At 36.5% G+C, this 19986-nt stretch overlaps 1 protein-coding gene across 1 annotated transcript; it reads right to left on the reverse strand.

The window, feature by feature from the left end:
* Positions 1-15800: 15800 nt before the first annotated feature.
* Positions 15801-16445, reverse strand: LOC120276134. Its single transcript, XM_039282864.1, has 2 exons — positions 16158-16445; positions 15801-15914 (listed from the first exon to the last, which is right to left on the reverse strand). The coding sequence occupies exons 1-2, from the start codon at positions 16443-16445 to the stop codon at positions 15801-15803; spliced, it is 402 nt and encodes a 133-aa protein (XP_039138798.1).
* Between the last annotated feature and the right edge of the window lie 3541 nt (positions 16446-19986).

The raw sequence follows: 19986 nt of genomic DNA on the forward strand, positions 1-19986 counted from the left end.
ACCCACCAAATATTGTTTTTGTTAAGCATATGAAACACATTTTTGGCCATTAGGGATATTTTTTGATAAACCAAGGTTTCGGATTGATAATCCCGCCTCAGTTCGATTAAGAGTTATTTTATTCCACCCAACTGAGTTGATGCCCTTTCTATTGTTATCCTTAGACCAAAAGAAGACCCTAGCAGCTTTAGAATACGATCAAGAACAAAATCTAGAACAGGATAGGTCGAGAGATAATACAAAGGGGTGGACATGATGGAGGAGTTTATAAGAATGGTTTTCCTTACTGGAGAAATTCTAGATTTCCTCCAAAATGCTATTGACTTCTCAATCTTATTTATCAATGAAGAAAAATAAGAGAGTGCCAATTTCTTTGGTGAAATCAGAATTCCCAGATAATTAAAAGGGAAAGAGCCAACCTTATACCCCAGAATGCTAGAGATACTTTTAATGCTAGGAAAGATGACTTCTGATTTGGAATTGTTAACCATCTGACCTGTAATTTTACCGTAAATAGAGAGACACAGTTTGACATTTCGGGATATTTTCCTAGAATCCTGAGTAATGAGGATGAGGTCATCAGCATACATCAAATGGTTAAAATTATTACTGAGATTGGGATTGAAACCAGGAATCATGTTAATTCTCATCGCAAAATTAAGCATTGAAGTAGGCTTTTGAGTAGCAAGAATAAAAAGATAAGGGGAGATCGGGTCACCATGTCTAAGGCCCCTATCAGTAGTGAACCAAGAAGTAGGAATTTTATTAATCAGAAGTGCAAATGACACTTTACTGATACAGAATTTGATCCAACTAATCCACTTAGTAGGAAGCCTCATTTGGTTAAGGTAGCAACAATTGCAGTCCAACTCAACGAGTCATATGCTTTCTCAACATCCTTGGGGCGCGAAGATATTGTCATTATCAATCGAGTGAGCCACTTCTTGGAAGGTGATAATATTATCAAAAGGGGTACGGCCATTAACAAAACCACATTGCTCTCTACCACTAAGTCCGGGAAGGATATTTTTCAAGCGGTTTGCAAGAATTTTTGAAATAATTTTATAGCAGACATTGCACAAAGATATGGGGCAGTAATCAGATGGCTTAGGGTTAGGTTTTTTAGAAATCAGAGCGATAAATGTCCTACCCCATGCATTAGGCATAACAGAGTGATAAAAATACCTGATTGCCTAAAATATATGCTCACCAACCTCATTCCAGCAGAATCAATAGAACTCCACGTTAAATCCATCCGGGCTCGGGCTCTTGCCAGATAGGAGGGAAAGAAGGGCATCATAGACTTCTTTCCTAGAGACTTCACTAATTAACATATCACCTTCACTATTGGAGACTTGAGGGAGATCATCAGGAATTACAGAAAAGGTCTCCTAAAAATTCATGTTAGTATGTGCTTTCCAGAAATTTGAAAAATAGGAGACAAAAACTTGACTAATATGCTCATGATATGTGTATAAATTACCATCGGAGTCCGTAATATGAGAGATAGTATTAACGTGGTTACGAAAACGAACCGAATTGTGAAAGAAAGAAGAGTTGTTGTCGCCACACTGAACCCACAGGAGTCTGGCCCATTGAGCCCATTTAATATTATTCTGTATTTGCAAGGCTAAAAGTTTGTTATACAAAATAGAAGGAGATTAAGGAGAGAAATCATTCATATCACTTGATCCATCCTTGGTTTCTGCATCTAGAATGGAATTCTCCAATTTAAGATTTAAAGAATGTTGACGATCATGAGTGTTAATTCTACCAAGCATTAACAACCACACAAAAAATTTTACTCCTAGGGAAACCCATAATTTCCAGAGATTATGCTAGCAAGACCACTGAAAAGTTTTCATGTTTTTCTTTTTAATAAATTAATAAACTGAGGAGGAAAACTTTGAGCTGTTAGAGGAGGGGAACCAAACCCAAGCATTGGAATTGCTATGATTGATAGTCCTATGCTCCAGAATAGGAGAGTTAAAGCATTCACCAAAAATGTATCTCAGCTTGGAAATATCCTAGGTGGGATCACTGATCAACCAATCAAAGCTAATACGATCAATATCAAAATCCATATTGAAAAAAGTGGGCTTTAAGGATAAAGGAAGCTCAAAACACCAATGATCATTATCAAAGGATGTGTCGTTAGGGTTCAAAGGTTTAATCCAAAGGGAGGAGTTAAGAGTAAGGATGGTAACAGGTCGGGTCAGGTGCGGGTTTTGCCATACCCGCATCTGAAGCCGCTATCCCGCCCCCATACCCAAACCTAAACCCGAACCCGAACCTGATGAGTTTTTAAAACCCCAACCTACATCCACACCCGACGGGTAATCGGGTACCCACGGGTATACCCGCCCCACCTTGACCCTATTTAAAAACATTTAAAATAAAATTAAAATACCAAATAAAAATAAAAAATATCAATAAAAATCATAGTTTTTTTGTTTGAATGAACGCCATAGAGTAGGAATTGAAAATATATATTCAAAGCAACACAAAATAGACAAATTAAACACCATAGAGTAGAAATTTAAAAAACCCTAACAAAAAAAAAATTAAATATATATAATTGGGTATATTTGTTAGTTGAATTTTGGGTCGGTGGGTCGGGTATCAAGATTCCCATACCCGCACTCGCACCCGCTTTACATTAGTCAGGTATTACCCGAACCTGACCCGAAACCCGGTCAAAAAGGGTTTTACTCGTCAAACTCGGGTCAGGTTTTGATAAAATTGCCATCCCTAGTTAAGATCTAGGTTATTTTGCAGAGTGGCCTGTCGAGCCAAGAACATTTGCTAGGAATATGGCCATTTCATATCTTGAATGGTTCATATTTGTTAATCATGATGTTGACCCAAATTTTCTCATGGTTATTCAGTAGAGCAAAAACATTCTTAGCCATTAAAGTATTCTTAGTCACTCTAAGATCCCTAAGACCTAGATCCCCTCAGTTTTATCATGTGTAGCAATATTCCAACCAACATAGTGGATGCCACTATTATTGCCTTTCTTGTCCCAAAGGAAATTGCTCACTAGCCTAGATATAGAATCAATGATAGTATTAGGTAAATGCTAGGCAGCTATATAGTAATTGTGAATTGAAAGAATAGAGGCATTTATCAAGACTGTCTTACCAGCATAAGCGATGCTAGCATTCTTCCAAGGAGACAAAGTGTTGGAAATCCTAGAGATCATTGGATTAAAGTGGGATAATGTGGATCCCACACTTCTTGTCTTCATGTGTATGTTTTGACTCCTCCCATTTTGTGCAACTTGTAAGCCTCATCTTGTAACCATGTTGTTTGTCCTCCTCTTACTGTCAAACCACCAACTTACCTTTAATTTGTCAACGATTAATAATCAAGGCTATCTCTTTTTATTGCTATGTATTAGTCATGGTTGTTGCTTGATCTTGGCTTCATTTGGAAGCTGGTAGTTTCTCTCTCTTTCTATTTGTTTGCCTTGGAGGTTGTTGCAAATCCAAAGACCAAAAGCCTTGAAGCTTTAGACACACCTCGTTTTTGGGCTGTTTTTCCGATCTTTACTCCTCCAAGTAATTTCCCTTGTTCTCCCTCATATTTGATTACCTCGGTCATGATAGGATAGATAGCTCACTTAGTACTCAATAGATTACTTGTTTTCACACTGAATCATCTTTCATTCACTCATCATACTTCAAATATAAGCTTACAACATAACATACTAAACAAACATGCCAATATGGAAGAACACTAAGGACATCCTAAACAAACAAAGATAATACAGTAAATATTCATAGAGAACATTTCCAATTAGCATCCATACAAACACTTGCATCTTCTCAATCAATTAAGCAAGTTTCTTCCCATGTATACATAGACACTTCAACACCAAACACCATTCATTATCACAGTGTCAATGGTTCTTCTGATCAGACTCCAACACACTCCCCATGATCAGAAGGTTCATACACTCCTAGTGCTTCATAGAAATGGTCAAACTTCTGATGAGTTAATGCCTTAGTAAAGACATCAGTCACTTGATCATTAGTTCCACAATTAACTAACTTAATTTGCTCATTCTTTACAAGATCTCGTATGAAATGGTAAAGAGTGCCTATGTGTTTCATCCGACCATGATGAACTGGATGCCTAGCAATTGAAATGGCTGACTAATTGTCACAATAGATAACAGATGAACTGAATTTCTTCTCATTTAGATCCTCTAAGAGTCCTCTCAGCCATATAGCTTTATAGGCAGTAGTAGTGAGGGCGATATACTCAGCTTCAGTGCTGGAGAGTGTAGCAATGTCTTACTTCTTCGAGCTCCATGCAATAGTAGCTGAACCCAGTGAGAAACACTACCTGGTAGTGCTTCTCCTGTCAACTAAGGACCCTCCCCAATTACTATCTGAGTGCCCAATTAATCTAAAATCTTCATTTGCAGTGAAGAGTAAACCATAGTTCAATGTTCCACTAACATACCTCAGTACTCTCTTCAATGCTCCAAAGTGATGAATTGTTGGAGAACTAATGAATCGAGAGACTACAGACACAACAAACATTAGATCTGGTCGAGCGTGAGTCAAATATGACAGCCCACCAATAATTCTTCTATATCTTGCAAAGCAAATACTTCCTGAATTATCTTGAGAATGAAGTTGTTCATTTGAGTTCATTGGAGTTGCCATAGGCTTAAAATTCTTCATTCTAGATTTGTTTATCAGGTCCACTGCATACTTGTGCTAAGAAACAAATAGAGAATCACTCAATTGATTTACCTTCAACCTGAGAATGTATTTCAATTGACCAAGATTAGACATTTCAAATTGTTTCATAATCTCTTCTTTGAACTCTCTCAACATCTTCTCAGACGAGCCCATATAAATGATATCATCAATATATAGATGCAACAACAATGTCCCGGTGTCTCCTTGATGCTTTTTATAAACTGTAGGTTCATTTGCACTGCGTTCAAACCCCATTTGAGTGAATTGTGCATCGATGCGACTTTACTAAGCTCTGGGAGCTTGGCGAAGTCCATTAGAGCTTTCCGAATCTTGTATACATGGTCTTCTTTTCCTGTGATGATGAGCCTTCCAGTTGTTCAATAAACACCTCTTCCTTTAATTCTCCATTCAAAAAGGCTATCTTGACGTCTAGTTGGTATAATTTCCATCTTCTCTGAGTTCCTATTGCCAGGAAGAGACTGTGGTCTCCATTCGAGCAACGGGAGAGAAAATTTCATCAAAGTCTTCACCTTCTCGTTGAGCATACCCTTTTGCAACCACACGTGCCTTCTTCCTAAGCAAGGAACCATTTGGTTTGAACTTTGACTTGAACACCCACTTCAAGCCGATTGCTCTCTTCCTTGGAGGCAGAGTGGCCAGCTCCCAGGTTTGGTTTTTGTGAACAGCTTCCATCTCCTCATTCATAGCTATAATCCATTCAGAGTTCATCTTCCCTTCTTTGAAGGACATGGGATCTGCAGCTGTCAATGCAAAGGAGCAAGAGGAATATATTTTAGTGATATTTTGGGTACCCCGTCGGAGCTCCATCATCAGTGATTGTTTTAGTTGAGATTCTGGGAGATAAGATGATTGGAGGGTGATGGATCTCTGCCTGTTTATTTGCTGAATCTAAAGGTGAGAATCCATCAATTCGTTCATTATCCTTATCAGCAATTGGCACAAAGTCTGATGCTACTGAGTTGGATGCCTTCAACCAATAAAAAAATTTATCTTCAAAATAGTGTATATTCCTGTTGATGTGTACACACTTCATATTTGAAACTATCACCCGATAGGTCCTCGAGCGATTGCATTAACCAATTAGAACACAAAGTTTGGATTTGGCGTCAAACTTTGTTAGTTGATGTGAGTCAACGAGCCGATACGAGAGACACCCGAATACTCTAAAGAAGTCCACAATGGGCTTTGACCTAGTTAACCCTTCAATTGGTGTCTGAGCTTCAAGCGCAAGAGTTAATGAGAGATTGAGGATTAACATAGCGGTCACCACGGTTCTCCTCAAAACTTTGATGGCATACCTGCTTCTTGTAGCATGGTGTGAGCCATCTTGGTGACCATTATGTTTTTTCTCTTTGCCACCCTGTTCTGCTGAGGTGATCGAGGAGTTGTCAATTGATGCAGGATGTCGGTGAGGTTGCAATTGCAATATTCTCTGAATTTCTTACACACAAACTCGCCTCCCTGGTTAGTCCGAAGAACCTTCAATTGTAGTGAAAATTGTTTCTCTACCAGGGATTTGAAGATCTTGAAGTTTTGAAGTGCTTCAGACTTCTTCTGCAAAAAAATATACCCAACTGTGTCTTGAATAATCATCAGTGAGAAGGAAAAAATAAAGGTTACCGTCATTGGTCGAAGTTTTCATAGGTCCCACTACAGTGGTACTTTTGCGCGAGCTAACTATTCCTTTGGGAATTCTTTGTGATCTTGCTTTCCAACTGAACAAGCTTGGTAAGGGGCTACATTGGTGATGGATGGCAGCCCAAGCACTAGGTGTTCTTCATGCAAACGCTTCAAAGTTTTATAATTTACATGGCTAAATCTCTTGTGCCAGAGATTTACAACAACTTTATCTTCTTGAGCTACATGAGCATGGATTACATCTTCAGCAATCAGAGGAAAGAGTTTGTGCTTTGCTATGCCAACTTGAGCTACTTGGCCTTTGATATGGCTTCTTTGATGATGCAGTCTCCTCCTGAGAAATTTACATCAAACCCGGAGTTCATTAGTTGTCCCATTGATGTACTCTCCACAAGTGCATGGATCGTTATAAGTAATATAGTGGTACCCCGTAAGGGTAAGGTTGTCGAACCACAGGGACTCCTAGTAGTAGTTGATCTTCTAATGTCTAGTCGGATCACTAATTTAGGGTAAGGATGATAGCTAGATAACCTAAAAAGGGGAGGGGATGACAGGTAAGGGCTGAAAATGAACAAGGTGAGAAACACAGAGATAGAGTAGTGCCTCAGACTACTCCCCTGAAGAAATGTGTATGGAATTGCTTCTAATGTCTACTAGGTACATCCTAAGATCCTTGTGGGTGCTCAAAAGGTGTTATAACATTATATGATTATGTTTATTACATTATGATGCGACTTAATAAAGTTTTTATTTGGCATTTGTTATTTATTGTGTAGTGGAGATGAACAAGGTGATCACCAAGTTTAATCATTATATGGTTGCTGTAATTTTTTCAAGTTTGTTATTTTTGGCATTTACTTCTTTTTGCTTGGATAAGAAAGTTATTTTGAGAGCAACTCTTAAATATAAATTTATGATTTGATTATTTTTTTTTATGAAATAGTATGTATGATATATATAGCAATTTTATTTTATAATTTAATGCAGGAAGTTAATGAGATTTGACAAAGGAGTGGGACGCGTATTCTCATGGATGATTTTCTTTTATAGTACAAGGGAAAAGACACAACTTAGCATTGATACTTTGGTCTTTTGATGCTTTTGTATTTGGATGGTAACTTAGGTTCTGGAATGATTGTAGACAAATGGTTATGTTGAACATTTTATTCTTGGATTCAATGTTTGCAAATTAATATTTGGAATGGATACTTTTGAATTCGATATTTATATTAACAATGAATTATGATGCTTTTGTATTTGGATGGTAACTTAGGTTCTGGAATGATTGTAGACAAATGGTTATGTTGAACATTTTATTCTTGGATTCAATGTTTGCAAATTAATATTTGGAATGGATACTTTTGAATTCGATATTTATATTAACAATGAATTATTAGTACAATTTTTTATATCGAAGTGAAAATTTAAACCATTGCCTATGATTTGTTAAATAATGACTGCAAAAATAATTGTAGCTAAAGCATGATAAAATAAGATAAATTCACTACTAACTTGAAAATCGTAGACAAAGCCCAAAACTCTCTATGAAAATTATCGTAGATAAAGCATAACGGAACAAAAAAAAATTCACTATTCTCAACAAATTTTTCGTAACTAAATTTCGTAAAGAAATAAGTAAACCATTGCCTACAATTTTATTCGTAGCCAATAATCTTTTCCCTCTACAATTTTTTAATTTAGCCACAAATATTGTCTACATTTCTCTATGAAAATAACATAGAGAAAGGTTCCAAGTTCCGGCTACGAAAATAGGAAATCGTAGGTAAATACTTTTACTTACGGGGCGTTCTCTACGCTTTGTTCTACGATTTTTTTCATAGATAATAATATTTACCTACGATTGTGACATATTTCCCTATGAATGGTTACCATAGACATTAGTCATATTTTTTGTAGATATGCTAATTTATGCAAGAACTGTTGGAGAGAAACATGACGATTAGAGTTACCAAACAGTGGTTTTATGAAAATACTGTAGTAGTGAACACGGCACTGTAGCAATGAACATGGACTTCAACACGATTTTCCCGTGCAACTCTCCGTCTTTCTTTGGTTTTGGGGACTGTAGCACCAGTAATGTAGTAAAGGTATTGTAGCTCTAGCACTATAGCAAAAATTGTAGCACACTGCAAAATATCCCGAACCTAAAATATACACCGCCTAAAACACGCTCATGTAACTCTTGGGTTCACCTGGTACTGTAGCACTTGAAGAAAATTCAGTAGTTGTAATCTAAACGGGCTAAAACACGGTTACTGTGGCATCCATGTTCTTTTCTGAATTTTCAAGATCTTCAATCTTCCCTTCTTTGAGTACAGATTTGGGATATAACAACATAATTAAAGCATAAAAACAACAAGCAAATCTCACAATTTAGTGTGGAAAAATCCCTTCAATTTAGGGATGAAATACAATGGGACCCTAAGGGCATTTAAAATCCTGTTCCACTATGTTAACAAAGGATTCCAATGTCTTCTCTAGATCAAACTACAGGTACACATGCCCAATGGCAACAATAATCACAAAGAGAGGCTTAATGCCACAAACATCATCATCATCATCATAGATGGACAACAAACACCAAGCAGGAATAAAAAAGAAAGATCAAACCTAATCAATAGGAAAAGCTTCTTGTAAGGGTTCTTCACCCATAATTTGAGTGAGATCTGAAGCCGGATCACTGTTTGATCGTCTTGCCCTAACTCACCCTCTTTCTTTCCTTCTTCTTCTTCTTCTTCTTGGTTTTTTCTCTCTCTCTGATAGCTTTTCACTTCATCTCTTAACCTCTCACTTTTCTTCCTTGTTAACATAGCTTCATTTTTTTTTATTAACTTGAGCCTTGGAGCCCATCATCCAACCCACCAAATGTGCTAGACTCAACAATTCTCCCCCTTAGCACCATTTGGGGGGCTGTACCAACTATGCTCTTTCCTGACATGCTTCAAGCTTCTCCTTAGATAATTCCTTGGAGAACATAACGGACCCATTCTCACTAGTGTATATCTTCTCCAAGTACAACTTTTTACCTTGAAGAACATCTCAAATCCAATGATGTGTTATATCGATTCCTTCAAGAACATCTCAAATCTAATGATGTCTTATATCGATATGCTTGGACTTCGAATGGAATGTTGAATTCTTGGAAAGATGGATGGCGCTCTGACTATCATAGCAGACAATGCACTTCTCCTGTTGCATGCCTAATTTTTCAAGAAACTTCTTCATGCACAAAGCTTCCTTGCAACCCTCAATAATTGCAATATATTTAGCTTCTGTGGTGGATAATGCAATACACTTCTGCAATTTTGACTGCCAAGAAATAGCTCTCCTTGCAAAGTCATCATAAACCCTGAAACTGATTTTCTACAGTCCACATCGCTTGCCATGTCTGAATCTGCATACCCATCCAAAATGGGGTTACCTTTAGCAAAGCACAAACATACCTAGGAAGTACCTCTAAGATACCCTGGTATCCATTTTATTGTAGCTTAGTGCTCCTTCCCTAGATTTGAGAGAAATCTGCTCATAACTGCAACAACTTGGGTGATATCTGGCCTTGTACACACCATAGCATACATCGAACTACCAACTATAGATGCATATGGAACTCGACTCATCTCCTCATTCTTTGTCACTTGAAGACATTTACTTGAACTGAGTTTGAAATGACCTGCAAGTATAGAATAAACAGCCTTGGCATTGTCCATATTGAACCTCTCAAGAACCTTCTTAATGTAGGCTTCTTGTGACAACCATAATTTTGCATTCATCCAGTCACGGGAGATTTCATACCAAGTATCTATTTTGATGTGCCTAAGTCCTTCATAGCAAAGTTTTTGCTCAACAATCTCTTCAGGTTCTTCAATCTTGCTTGCATCACAACCAACAATCAACATGTCATCAACATAGAGCAGAAGAATAATGAAATCATCATTTGAGTGCTTCTTCACAAACACACAATGATTAACATATGTTCTATTGTACCTTTGAGATATCATAAAGAAGTCAAACTTCTTGTACCTTTGTCTTGGCACTTGTTTGCGTCCATGCAGGCTCTTTCTCAATTTGCACACTAGATTGTCATTACTCTTGACTTTGAATCCTTCTGGTTGCTCCATGTATATCTCCTCCTCTAAATTACCATAAAGGAATGCAGTTTTCACATCAAGTTGTTCCACCTCCACGTTTAAGCTAGTAGCTAAACCAAGTACAACTCTGATGGATGACATCTTCACATCTGGAGAAAATATTTTTTCAAAGTCATTACCTTTCTTTTATCTAAACCCCTTCACAACCAACCTTGCCTTGTACTTTGGTTGTGAGCTATTACTTTCAGTCTTCAACTTGTACACCCATTTGTTTTTTGAGTGTCTTCTTGCCCTTTGGAAACTTCTCCAAATCATAGGTATGGTTTTCACACAAGAAACTCATCTCCTCTTGCATAGGTACAAAACACTCTTGCTTTTTCTCATGTTGTATAGCCTCTTGATAGGTTCCAGGCTCTCCTCCATCATTGAGTATATCATACTTATTTATACTATATCTACTAGAGGGATGACAATCTCTAGTAGATCTTCTCACTTGAGTCTCAACTGGTGGTGTAGGTGATGCTTATTTAACTTCTTCAATTGGTTCTACATCTTCAACTGGAGGAACTTCATCAGCAACAACATCAAGCCCATTTTCTTGGACATCTACCCCTTGAGCTAAACTCTGTATAGGTGAAGGAACTGGATTAACACTAATAGGAATCTCAACTGAGGAACTAGAAGTCTCACCCTGCTCTTCAAAGTCAGTCATATGGTCTTCTAGAAACACATCTCTGCCCTGACGACCTTCCTGTTTACTGGATCCCACAATATATACCCAAACTCCTCATGGCCATAACTTAAGAAAAGGCACAACTTTGTTTTATCATCAATGTTGGACCTCTCATCTTTGGGAATGTGAACAAATGCCCTGCAACCAAATACTCTCAAATGAGTATAGGAAACCTCTTTTTCAGTCCACACTTTGTTTAGCACATCACCATCTAGAGCTGTTGCTGGAGAAAGATTTATCATGTCCATTGCAGTTCTAACAAATTCCCCCTAAAAGGACTTAGGAAATTTTGCATGAGAGAGCATGCATCTTACCCTTTTCTTCAATTGTTCAGTTCATTCTCTCAACCACACCATTAAGTTGAGGTGTCTTGGCTGGAGTCTTCTCAAGCCTGATTCCATGGAGTCTACAGCATCTCTCAAATGATCCTCTATAATCACCACCATTATCTGCTCTGACTACCTTCAATTATTTTCTTGTATCACTTTCAACCTTGACATGGATATCCCTAAAGACATCAAGAACTTGATCTTTAGTCTTCAAAATAGTTGACCATGCCTTCCATGAATGATCGTCGATGAAGGTCACAAAATAGTGTCCAACCCCTAGAGTTATGTCCTGCATAGAACAAACATCAGTATGAACTAAACCAAGAATGTTTGATTTCCTGGATGTGTGTGTGTGTGTGTGTGTGAATGAAATGCCACTCTATGAGTTTTTCCTGCTAAGCAGTCAACACATGTTTTAAGAGATTCCCCTTCCATGCTTGGTAGAAGATTCTTCTTGGAGAGAAGTTGTAGCCCTTTCTCACTGACGTGCCCAAGTCTTCTATACCATAGCTCAATACTTGCATCTTTCTGAATTGCATTTAGTTCTCCTATTTGTAGTTTAGCTTTCATAACATAGAGTGTATCCATCTTCTTTCCTCTAGCAACCACTAGGGAACCTATGGTGAGCATATATTTGATCTCACCAAACTAACTGACAAACTCATCATCATTAAGCCTTCCTGTGGATATCAAATTTAGGAGAATGTCTGGAACATGCCTAACATCCTTGAGTACTATCTTAAGCCCCTGATTGGTCTCTAAGCAAATGTCTACAATGCCCACTATCTTTGATGCACCACTATTACCCATCTTGACACTTCCAAGGTCACCACTAGAGTAGGTAGAAAAGAAGTTACCATGGGAAGTAACATGGAATGAAGCTTCTGAGTCAAACACCCAATCACTCTCTTGGCTCACTAGATTAATATAGTCATCATCACAAATGACACTAATGTCACCCTCTGTGGCTACTGTATTAGTCTCCTTCTCCTCTTTACTTCCACCACTCTTCTTTCTTTTACCCCTTGTTTGGTTGGAGGATTTTGGAGGGGTAGCAATGGGTGAGGAGGAGTGATAGTTGTTTGGTTGAGGGAGTAAGGAGGAGGAGTTTGGAGGGGTGCTTCACCCCTCCAAACCCCTCACATCCCACCCCTCCAAATCGGGGTCTTTTGGAAGGGTGGAATTATTTAACAAATATTTTAAACTTTAAATGCATATGAAAAGACCAAAATACCCTTTATCAATTTGAGAAATTACCATAATATCTTTTTAAAACCTAATTTCATATCTCGTATTATTTTTGTTTTCTCTTATTTTTTTAAATGTGTCAATTTAATAATAATAATATTATTATTATTATTATTTATATATATTTTATATATTTTATATTATTATTTATATAATAATAATATAAAATATATAAAATATATATATATAATGAGTGATTATAGTATTAGTTTAATAATATTATTATTATTTATATAATATTATTAATATTATACAAATAATATTATTACAAATGTTAAAATTAATATTATAAAAGTTGGTACAAAATAATCCTAGATATGTATAAAAAAAATATTATGATCAATTTTATATAAAAAGGCAAATTGGTAAAATATACACCACACCTCTCCTCACCCCTCCTAACTCCTCCTTCTGACCAAATAAAAAAGATAGATTACCCCTCCACCCTCCTCCAATGAACCAAACATAAAATTTTTTCAAACCCACCATTCTCCTCTCCTCCTTACTCCCCTTCACTCCTCCCCTCCCCTCTCCCCCTTTGAACCAAACAAAGCCTTAAGGAGCCTGCACTCCTTTTTCAAGTGACCCAACTTATTACAATGAAAACATTTGATGTTCTTCATGTTCTTTAACCTACCTCTGGATGAATCTTTATAGCCATGACCTTGAGGATACTTCCTCTTGCTTCTACCATTGCCATCTTGCTTTTCTGAACAAGAACACCAGTGGAAGTTTCACCTCTTTTCTTCATCCTAGCCTCTTCACTCAATGGGCTTTCCTTAACCATTTCCATGGTCAGCTTCCCACTTGGTGTTGAAGTGCTCAGAGATACCACTAAAGTTTCCCAACTATCTAGCAAGGAGCTTAGGAGTAGCAATGCTTGCAACTCATCTTCAAGAGGCCTTTTCATGAAAGCCAATGGGTTTACTAAGCCTAACAATTCATTAGTATGCTCTGTCATACTTCTTCCATCTCTGTACTTCAAGTTTACTAGCCTTCGAATGATTGAGGCCTTGCTCTTGAAAGTGTTCTTTTCATACACGGCTTCTAACTTTTTTCAAAGTTCATCAGCCTTGACTTCTTCAGAGATATGATAAAATATACTAACATCTACCCATTGCCTCATCATTGTAGCAGCCTTTAGATGAAGGATTTCCCATTCATCATCGGTTACCTTCTCTGGCTTTGCTTTACCCATCACTGACAAGTACAAGTCCTTTGTAATGAGCAAGTCTTGCATTTTGCACTTCCAAATCGAATAATTTGATTGGATTAGCTTTATCACCCCACATGAAGCTTGTTCAACCATCTCAACTCACACCAAACAATCCTTTCCAACTTGAAATCTTTGATATCACTTTGTTGGGGAAAAATAGGATGATCAAAGTCACCAAACAACATTTCTCTAAAAATATTGTAGCAGTAAACACAGGCACTATAGCAATGAACACGGGCTTCAACACGATCTTCTGCATACCCATGTAACTCTCTGTCTTTCTTTGGTTTCATGCTATAGTACTAGAACTGTAGCAGACTGCAAAATATCCCGAACCTGAACACGGCCTAAAACACGACCATGTAACTCCTGGGTTCACCTGGTATTGTAGCAATCTTACTGTAGCACTTGAAGAAAATTCAGAAGCTGTAATCTACACGGGCTAAAACATGGTTACCGTAGAAAGTGTGTTCTTTTTGAATTTTTAGGATCTTCAATCTTCCCTTCTTTGAGTACAAATTTGGGATATAACAACACAATAAAAGCATAAAAAACAACAAGCAAGACTCACGATTTAGCATCGATAACCGCTTTAATCTATGGGTGAAAAACCACATAACCCTAAGGCCACTTAAAATCCTTTTCCACTATGTCAACAAATGATTACAATGTCTTCTCTAGATCAAACTAGAGGTAAACATGCCCAATGGCAACAACAATCACCAAGAGAGGTTTAATGTCACAAACATCTTCATCATCATAGATGGATAACAAGCACCAAGTAGGGATAAAAAAGAAAGATCATACCTATTCAATAGGAAGAACTTCTTGCAAGAATTCTTCACCCAGAATTTGGGTGAGATCTGAAGCCTAATCACCATTCGATCTTCTTGCCCTAGCTCACCCTCTATCTTTCCTTCTTCTTCTCGGTTTTTTTTCTCTCTGATAGCTTTTCACTTTATCTTTTAGCCTTTCAATTTTCTTCCTTGTTAACATAGCTTCATTTTTTTTATTAACTTGGGCCTTGGAGCCCATCATCCAACCCACCGAATGGGCTAGACTCAACAAGAACTATTATCAAGAGAGAAGTAGAGCTAAGGGATTGAGGATAAAAGGTTTTAGTGTATGAGAGTGAAAATTTGGATTTAGTCCTTCTCTTACCTGATCGTCTATACTAACCTTTTATAGCCTACCTACGAATTTAGTTTTCCACTTTTGGTGATTCAATCTTCCTCTTAACATGGTAAGATAAGCCTTAGTTTAATTGAGAGCGTTCTTTCCTTTTATTCAATGGCTAAGCAATCTTTCAATGCCATTGTAAATTCCATTTTCTCATTTAGATAGGTCAATAAGCTTTACCACATCTAGAGATTTAATCACCCAAATTGGATGACTAGGTACTAAGTTCTAATGTATCAGGTTAGATCACACCTCATGTTTCGTGTCTAATCATGTCACATGTTTTTGGTATTTTTTTACCCGATATCATTTTGCCCCAACTCTCTAAATTGTCTAGCTCCTTGCTATGATGAGTTAGTGAGTCATCATTTCATCAGGCCAAATGGAGAAGCTAGTTCTTCCACCTTGAATGGTGATCCTGCTAGTTCCTTTGACATGCAATTTTTCTTCATCGTTTTCCATTAATTCAATTTCTTTCAAAGTAATAGTTGGTTTTTCTCAAGCCACTATGCCAGTTCTAATTTCCTGTATCATATTGGCTTCACCTCCCTGGAATGTGAGAGGGACAAATAATACACTCAAGAGCATTGTTATTACTCTCGTAATCTCTTATGAATATCGAAGAGATTGGGTCAATCCCTCGGCCATTGTTTTATTTTGAAATGATTTAGGCACCTCATGGCCGTAACCAGGGACGGAACCAGGATTTATTGATAGGGGGGGCTGAGGGCAAAATGTTAAAAAAAAATTTTCAATCAACATAAATTGTATTCAATACAAAATAGTGCGATATTGTGACATTTAATTAAATTAATCACAAAAAACATAAAATATTTATCTATGCACACTAGAGCTAGAATTGTCATCTGTGCGACGCATGCTGCTAAGAGGAGGTAACTGAATACGACGAGTTTGCATTTTTTGAAAACATTGTAGAATTGCCTCATTGTCAATAGTTGCAAAAACCTCTTTCTCAATATAGATAATCATGCTATCGTTCATCCACTCGTCTCCCATTTTGTTGCGCAAGTCAGTTTTCACAATATTCATCGCCGAAAATGCCCTCTCTACACTAGTTGTCGCAACTGGCAAAACCAATGCCAACTCAATAAGACGATAAACGAGTGGAAAAATAGTACATTTGCCAGTATCAATCATCTTTATAGCAAAACCTCCCAAGTCCCCGATATTTACAAAATCTTCATCATGTCGCACATCATAAATAAAAGTAGTAAGTTGATCCTCAAGCATCATATGTTCGATCACTGAAAAAGTCTTCGAGGATGCATCATATGTTACATCATTGAATCCAATTTTATTATGTGTTAATGAATATTTATGATTATGAAACCTTTGGTATAACTAGTCTTATTGAAAGTTTGAAACCTATTTTGTTATGCATTTTACTATATAGATTTAATACTAAACATTATTTACTTATACATATATACATTATGATACATATTAATATTTGATATTTGATATTTTTCAACATTTTAACTCATCAAGGCATTTAATCAAACACATTGTAGGCATATTTATAAAAATGAAGTTTATCATTCATGTTATATTTATTTCACCCTATAAATTTAATACATTCATTCTCTCATTTTTCAATAAGAAGTGATCATTGATTATATAATCAAATAATTAAAAATAAATACTAAAATATACATACTCGATGAAAAGTAGAGAGGATGCGATGTAGTGTAGAAGCGATTAGGTTGAAGAAGCGACAGAAAGTCTGGAATTTTGAATATTTTTGAAACACGGAAATAGATTTTTGATTAAAGGGTAAAATTGACCTTTCAAATGTTTGAATGTTGGTTAGTTTTGAGAGGGAATGAATGAGCAGTGAGATTAATTTCATCGAAGATGATTGGTTTAAGTTCGAGGCAACCTCAAGAGTCGAGATTAGTTTTTCCAATGAATGGCGGGATGAGATAATCAAATGGATGCACATTAGTTCGAGGGCAACATTAGTTGGTTTGGTTTAACAGGAATGCAATTAACTCATGCTCTCAATGCACGTTTCATTTCGATTCTTGAAATTTACGTAAATTATAAAAAGCTTCAAACTTGGCTGGTTTTTTCTGTTTTCCTTTGAACATCTCATCTTCCGATGAATTATCCCGACTTGTACAAATGTTTTTCGAGGTCGAGTTGAATACAAAAAGTTCTTCCTCATTGTCTTTAGTATCTATGTAGTGATTATCAAAGGCGGATGAGGGGGTCTTTGGAGGGCTGCATGGCTAAAGGGGGGGCTGGTTTACATGGTTCCATAACTTCAATGTTTTCCGGCCAAACATAAAAACCTTGCTCGGTCTGAGGGGGCTGAAGCCCCTGCTAGCCCCCCCTTAGTTCCGTCCCTGGCCGTAACATCGACCCTTTAGTTCACATTAGGTTTCCTAGCCTTGATCATTACAAAAGAATAGTTCAACAATGACAGAAATTTTCTAACAAAATTTTTCATTAGTAATATTTTCTTTTATTGATAGAATATCAATAAATTACTAATAAAACTATATAACATTGACAATTTATGTTGCGGACGGAGTTACCAAAAGATTTCATGAATCTTTTTTGGTAAGTGATTAGATTCATAGAAATGAGGATAGTGTGTAACGGTACTGAAAGAATTTTAGTTGGTATGCTTGTTGGAAACTTTTCAATATACTTTTACCAAACTTTTACCAATAGAATTTGGTTAGTATTATGATTTTATAAAATTAATTATTAGTAAAATAAGGGAAAATTAGTTAAGGTACATTTTTTGTTAAAAAAGGGTTACTAAAAAAAAATTCTTTTGATATTTTAAAACATAAAATCCTTATGTCCCAAATTCCCTAAACCTCTTCTTACATCACTATATATTCACATATCAATTACTCACCCCTCCTAACACCATCTCTCGTTGTTATTGTTCCCTAATTTTCTTTTCTCTCACCCACTCTGATCAATAGCACCTCTCTTCCTAGTCTTTTGCCGATTTTCCTTCCCTTCACCCCACTCGACCCCACCCCTTCATCATTGTACGCCTCCCTCCCCATCTCCCATGTTGCCATAGCTATCTTCTTCCCTACCATACAGCTTCCTCCTTCCCTTTCTCTTTCCCCATCATGCATCAATCTTCCAAGAAGATACCTCCTTTACATATTCCTCATGAGGTGATTTCTTCATTCTTGTTCTTGTTATCTAAATATATATATATGTATCTAACCAAGAAGTTTTTGCGCTTTTCCATTTACATGAATCTTACAACCTAAAGAAAAAGTTGTAATTAAATACATGTTTTGACTTTCTAAATGCCTTTATTGAGTTAATTCATTTAATGGTGGTTCATCTTCCTCTAGTGATTGCTTTTTTTATTTTTCTTATTTCAAGGATTCTACTATAATATGTTTCTACTTTTGAAAAGAAAAAAAAAATTATTATGTGTTTATTTGAAAGGAAAATATTAGAAAAATGTGTTGCTCTATTAGGCCTTTGTACGGCAGTGGCGGAATAATGTTTAATTATTTAGTTGAACAAGTGGGTTTTGATTGGTTTTATTATACTAATGAAGTTATAGAACAATTTGATAAATGAGCCTCATCCTAACTAGTTAAATCTCTAGTCTAGACATCTATAATCTATTTTATCTATTACCAAGCTGTCATGTTCTAATTGTTAGCCAACTATTTATTGACAAATAACTAGTGGGATGCATATTGAGGGCCCAAATGTGTCCACACTATACGCAAAGTATGTGTCATCTTAAGTAATAAAGTGTGCAAGATTCTGCAGGATATCAAACCCATAAGAATCAGAAGTACTAGTACTATCTACTCACCTCCTTTCTAGCCTAAATATCGGAATGAAGGATCTAACTAAAGAAACCTAATTGGACTTCTGATGGAGAACTTTCTAAATAATTGGAAGGTCAATCAGTCATCAAAAGGAGGTAACCAGACAAAGAAACACCCTAGGGTTGCTAATGAAGCTCTAGATAATGATAATAGATTGATATGGATTGGATAAGATAGTGGGTGCTCTGAAAGCATGTTAGCCCCTTTCTCAATGTGACTAACAACTAATCCCATATAGAGTTAGGTGAGGATCTTTTCTCAACCTACTAACCCTATAATTGCATTGCATTTTATGGACCCCGGAAGAAGATTGAACTAGATTCCCTAAATTACACTAATCCCTTCCTCCTAGACCTAGTCACAAAACCCTTTACTTGTGCTAGGTAAATTTGTTCATCCAATGGGTTTCTTTCTTTCTTTCTTTCTTTTTTTTTTTGGTTGAAATCAGCTTAAATTTGTTTCTACAGCTCCATATGTCCTTATTTTATCATTGAAAGTGAAATAGAAGTGAACCTAGTACCAAATTCATCCATAACTCCAAGAATTACATGAAAAAGTATGTTTAAATGATAATGCTAAAATTTGTTCATTTAAGCACTTGTTAATAACCATGTTAGAAGAGTTGGACCCATGTGTTAACCAATTTGAAAGAAAGAATTATAATTAAAGCAACCATTTTCTTTAGTGTTTTCCATTTGCAAAATAGTTCACTATTTTACTATATTGTTATATAGCAAAAATCATATGTAATTTCATAGCAAAAAGTAAATTGCTAATGATGAAGAGTTGGACATGACATGAAAATGATGAAGTAAAAAATGGTTCTAAATTTTATTTTACCTCTGCTAGGACCTATGCAGTTGGAAGCGTAAGGACACTTCACTTAAGTATCTTCTCCTAGGAAGGTGGTGTTTGAAGTAGTTGGTGTTGCTTGCAAGTGCCACTCT

The sequence above is a fragment of the Dioscorea cayenensis genome, chromosome 14, assembly GCF_009730915.1.
Source record: "Dioscorea cayenensis subsp. rotundata cultivar TDr96_F1 chromosome 14, TDr96_F1_v2_PseudoChromosome.rev07_lg8_w22 25.fasta, whole genome shotgun sequence".
In the NCBI taxonomy this organism is placed as follows: domain Eukaryota; kingdom Viridiplantae; phylum Streptophyta; class Magnoliopsida; order Dioscoreales; family Dioscoreaceae; genus Dioscorea; species Dioscorea cayenensis.

What these genes read in the sequence shown, in the direction of transcription:
- LOC120276134 (XM_039282864.1), bottom strand. Translation starts at nt 16,445, where the DNA reads ATGATGCTTGAGGATCAACTTACTACTTTTATTTATGATGTGCGACAT. An exon ending in TTATCTATATTGAGAAAGAG is followed by an intron (nt 15,915 to 16,157) that starts GTTTTTGCAACT and finishes TTTTGCCCTCAG; the next exon opens with CCCCCCCTATCAATAAATCC.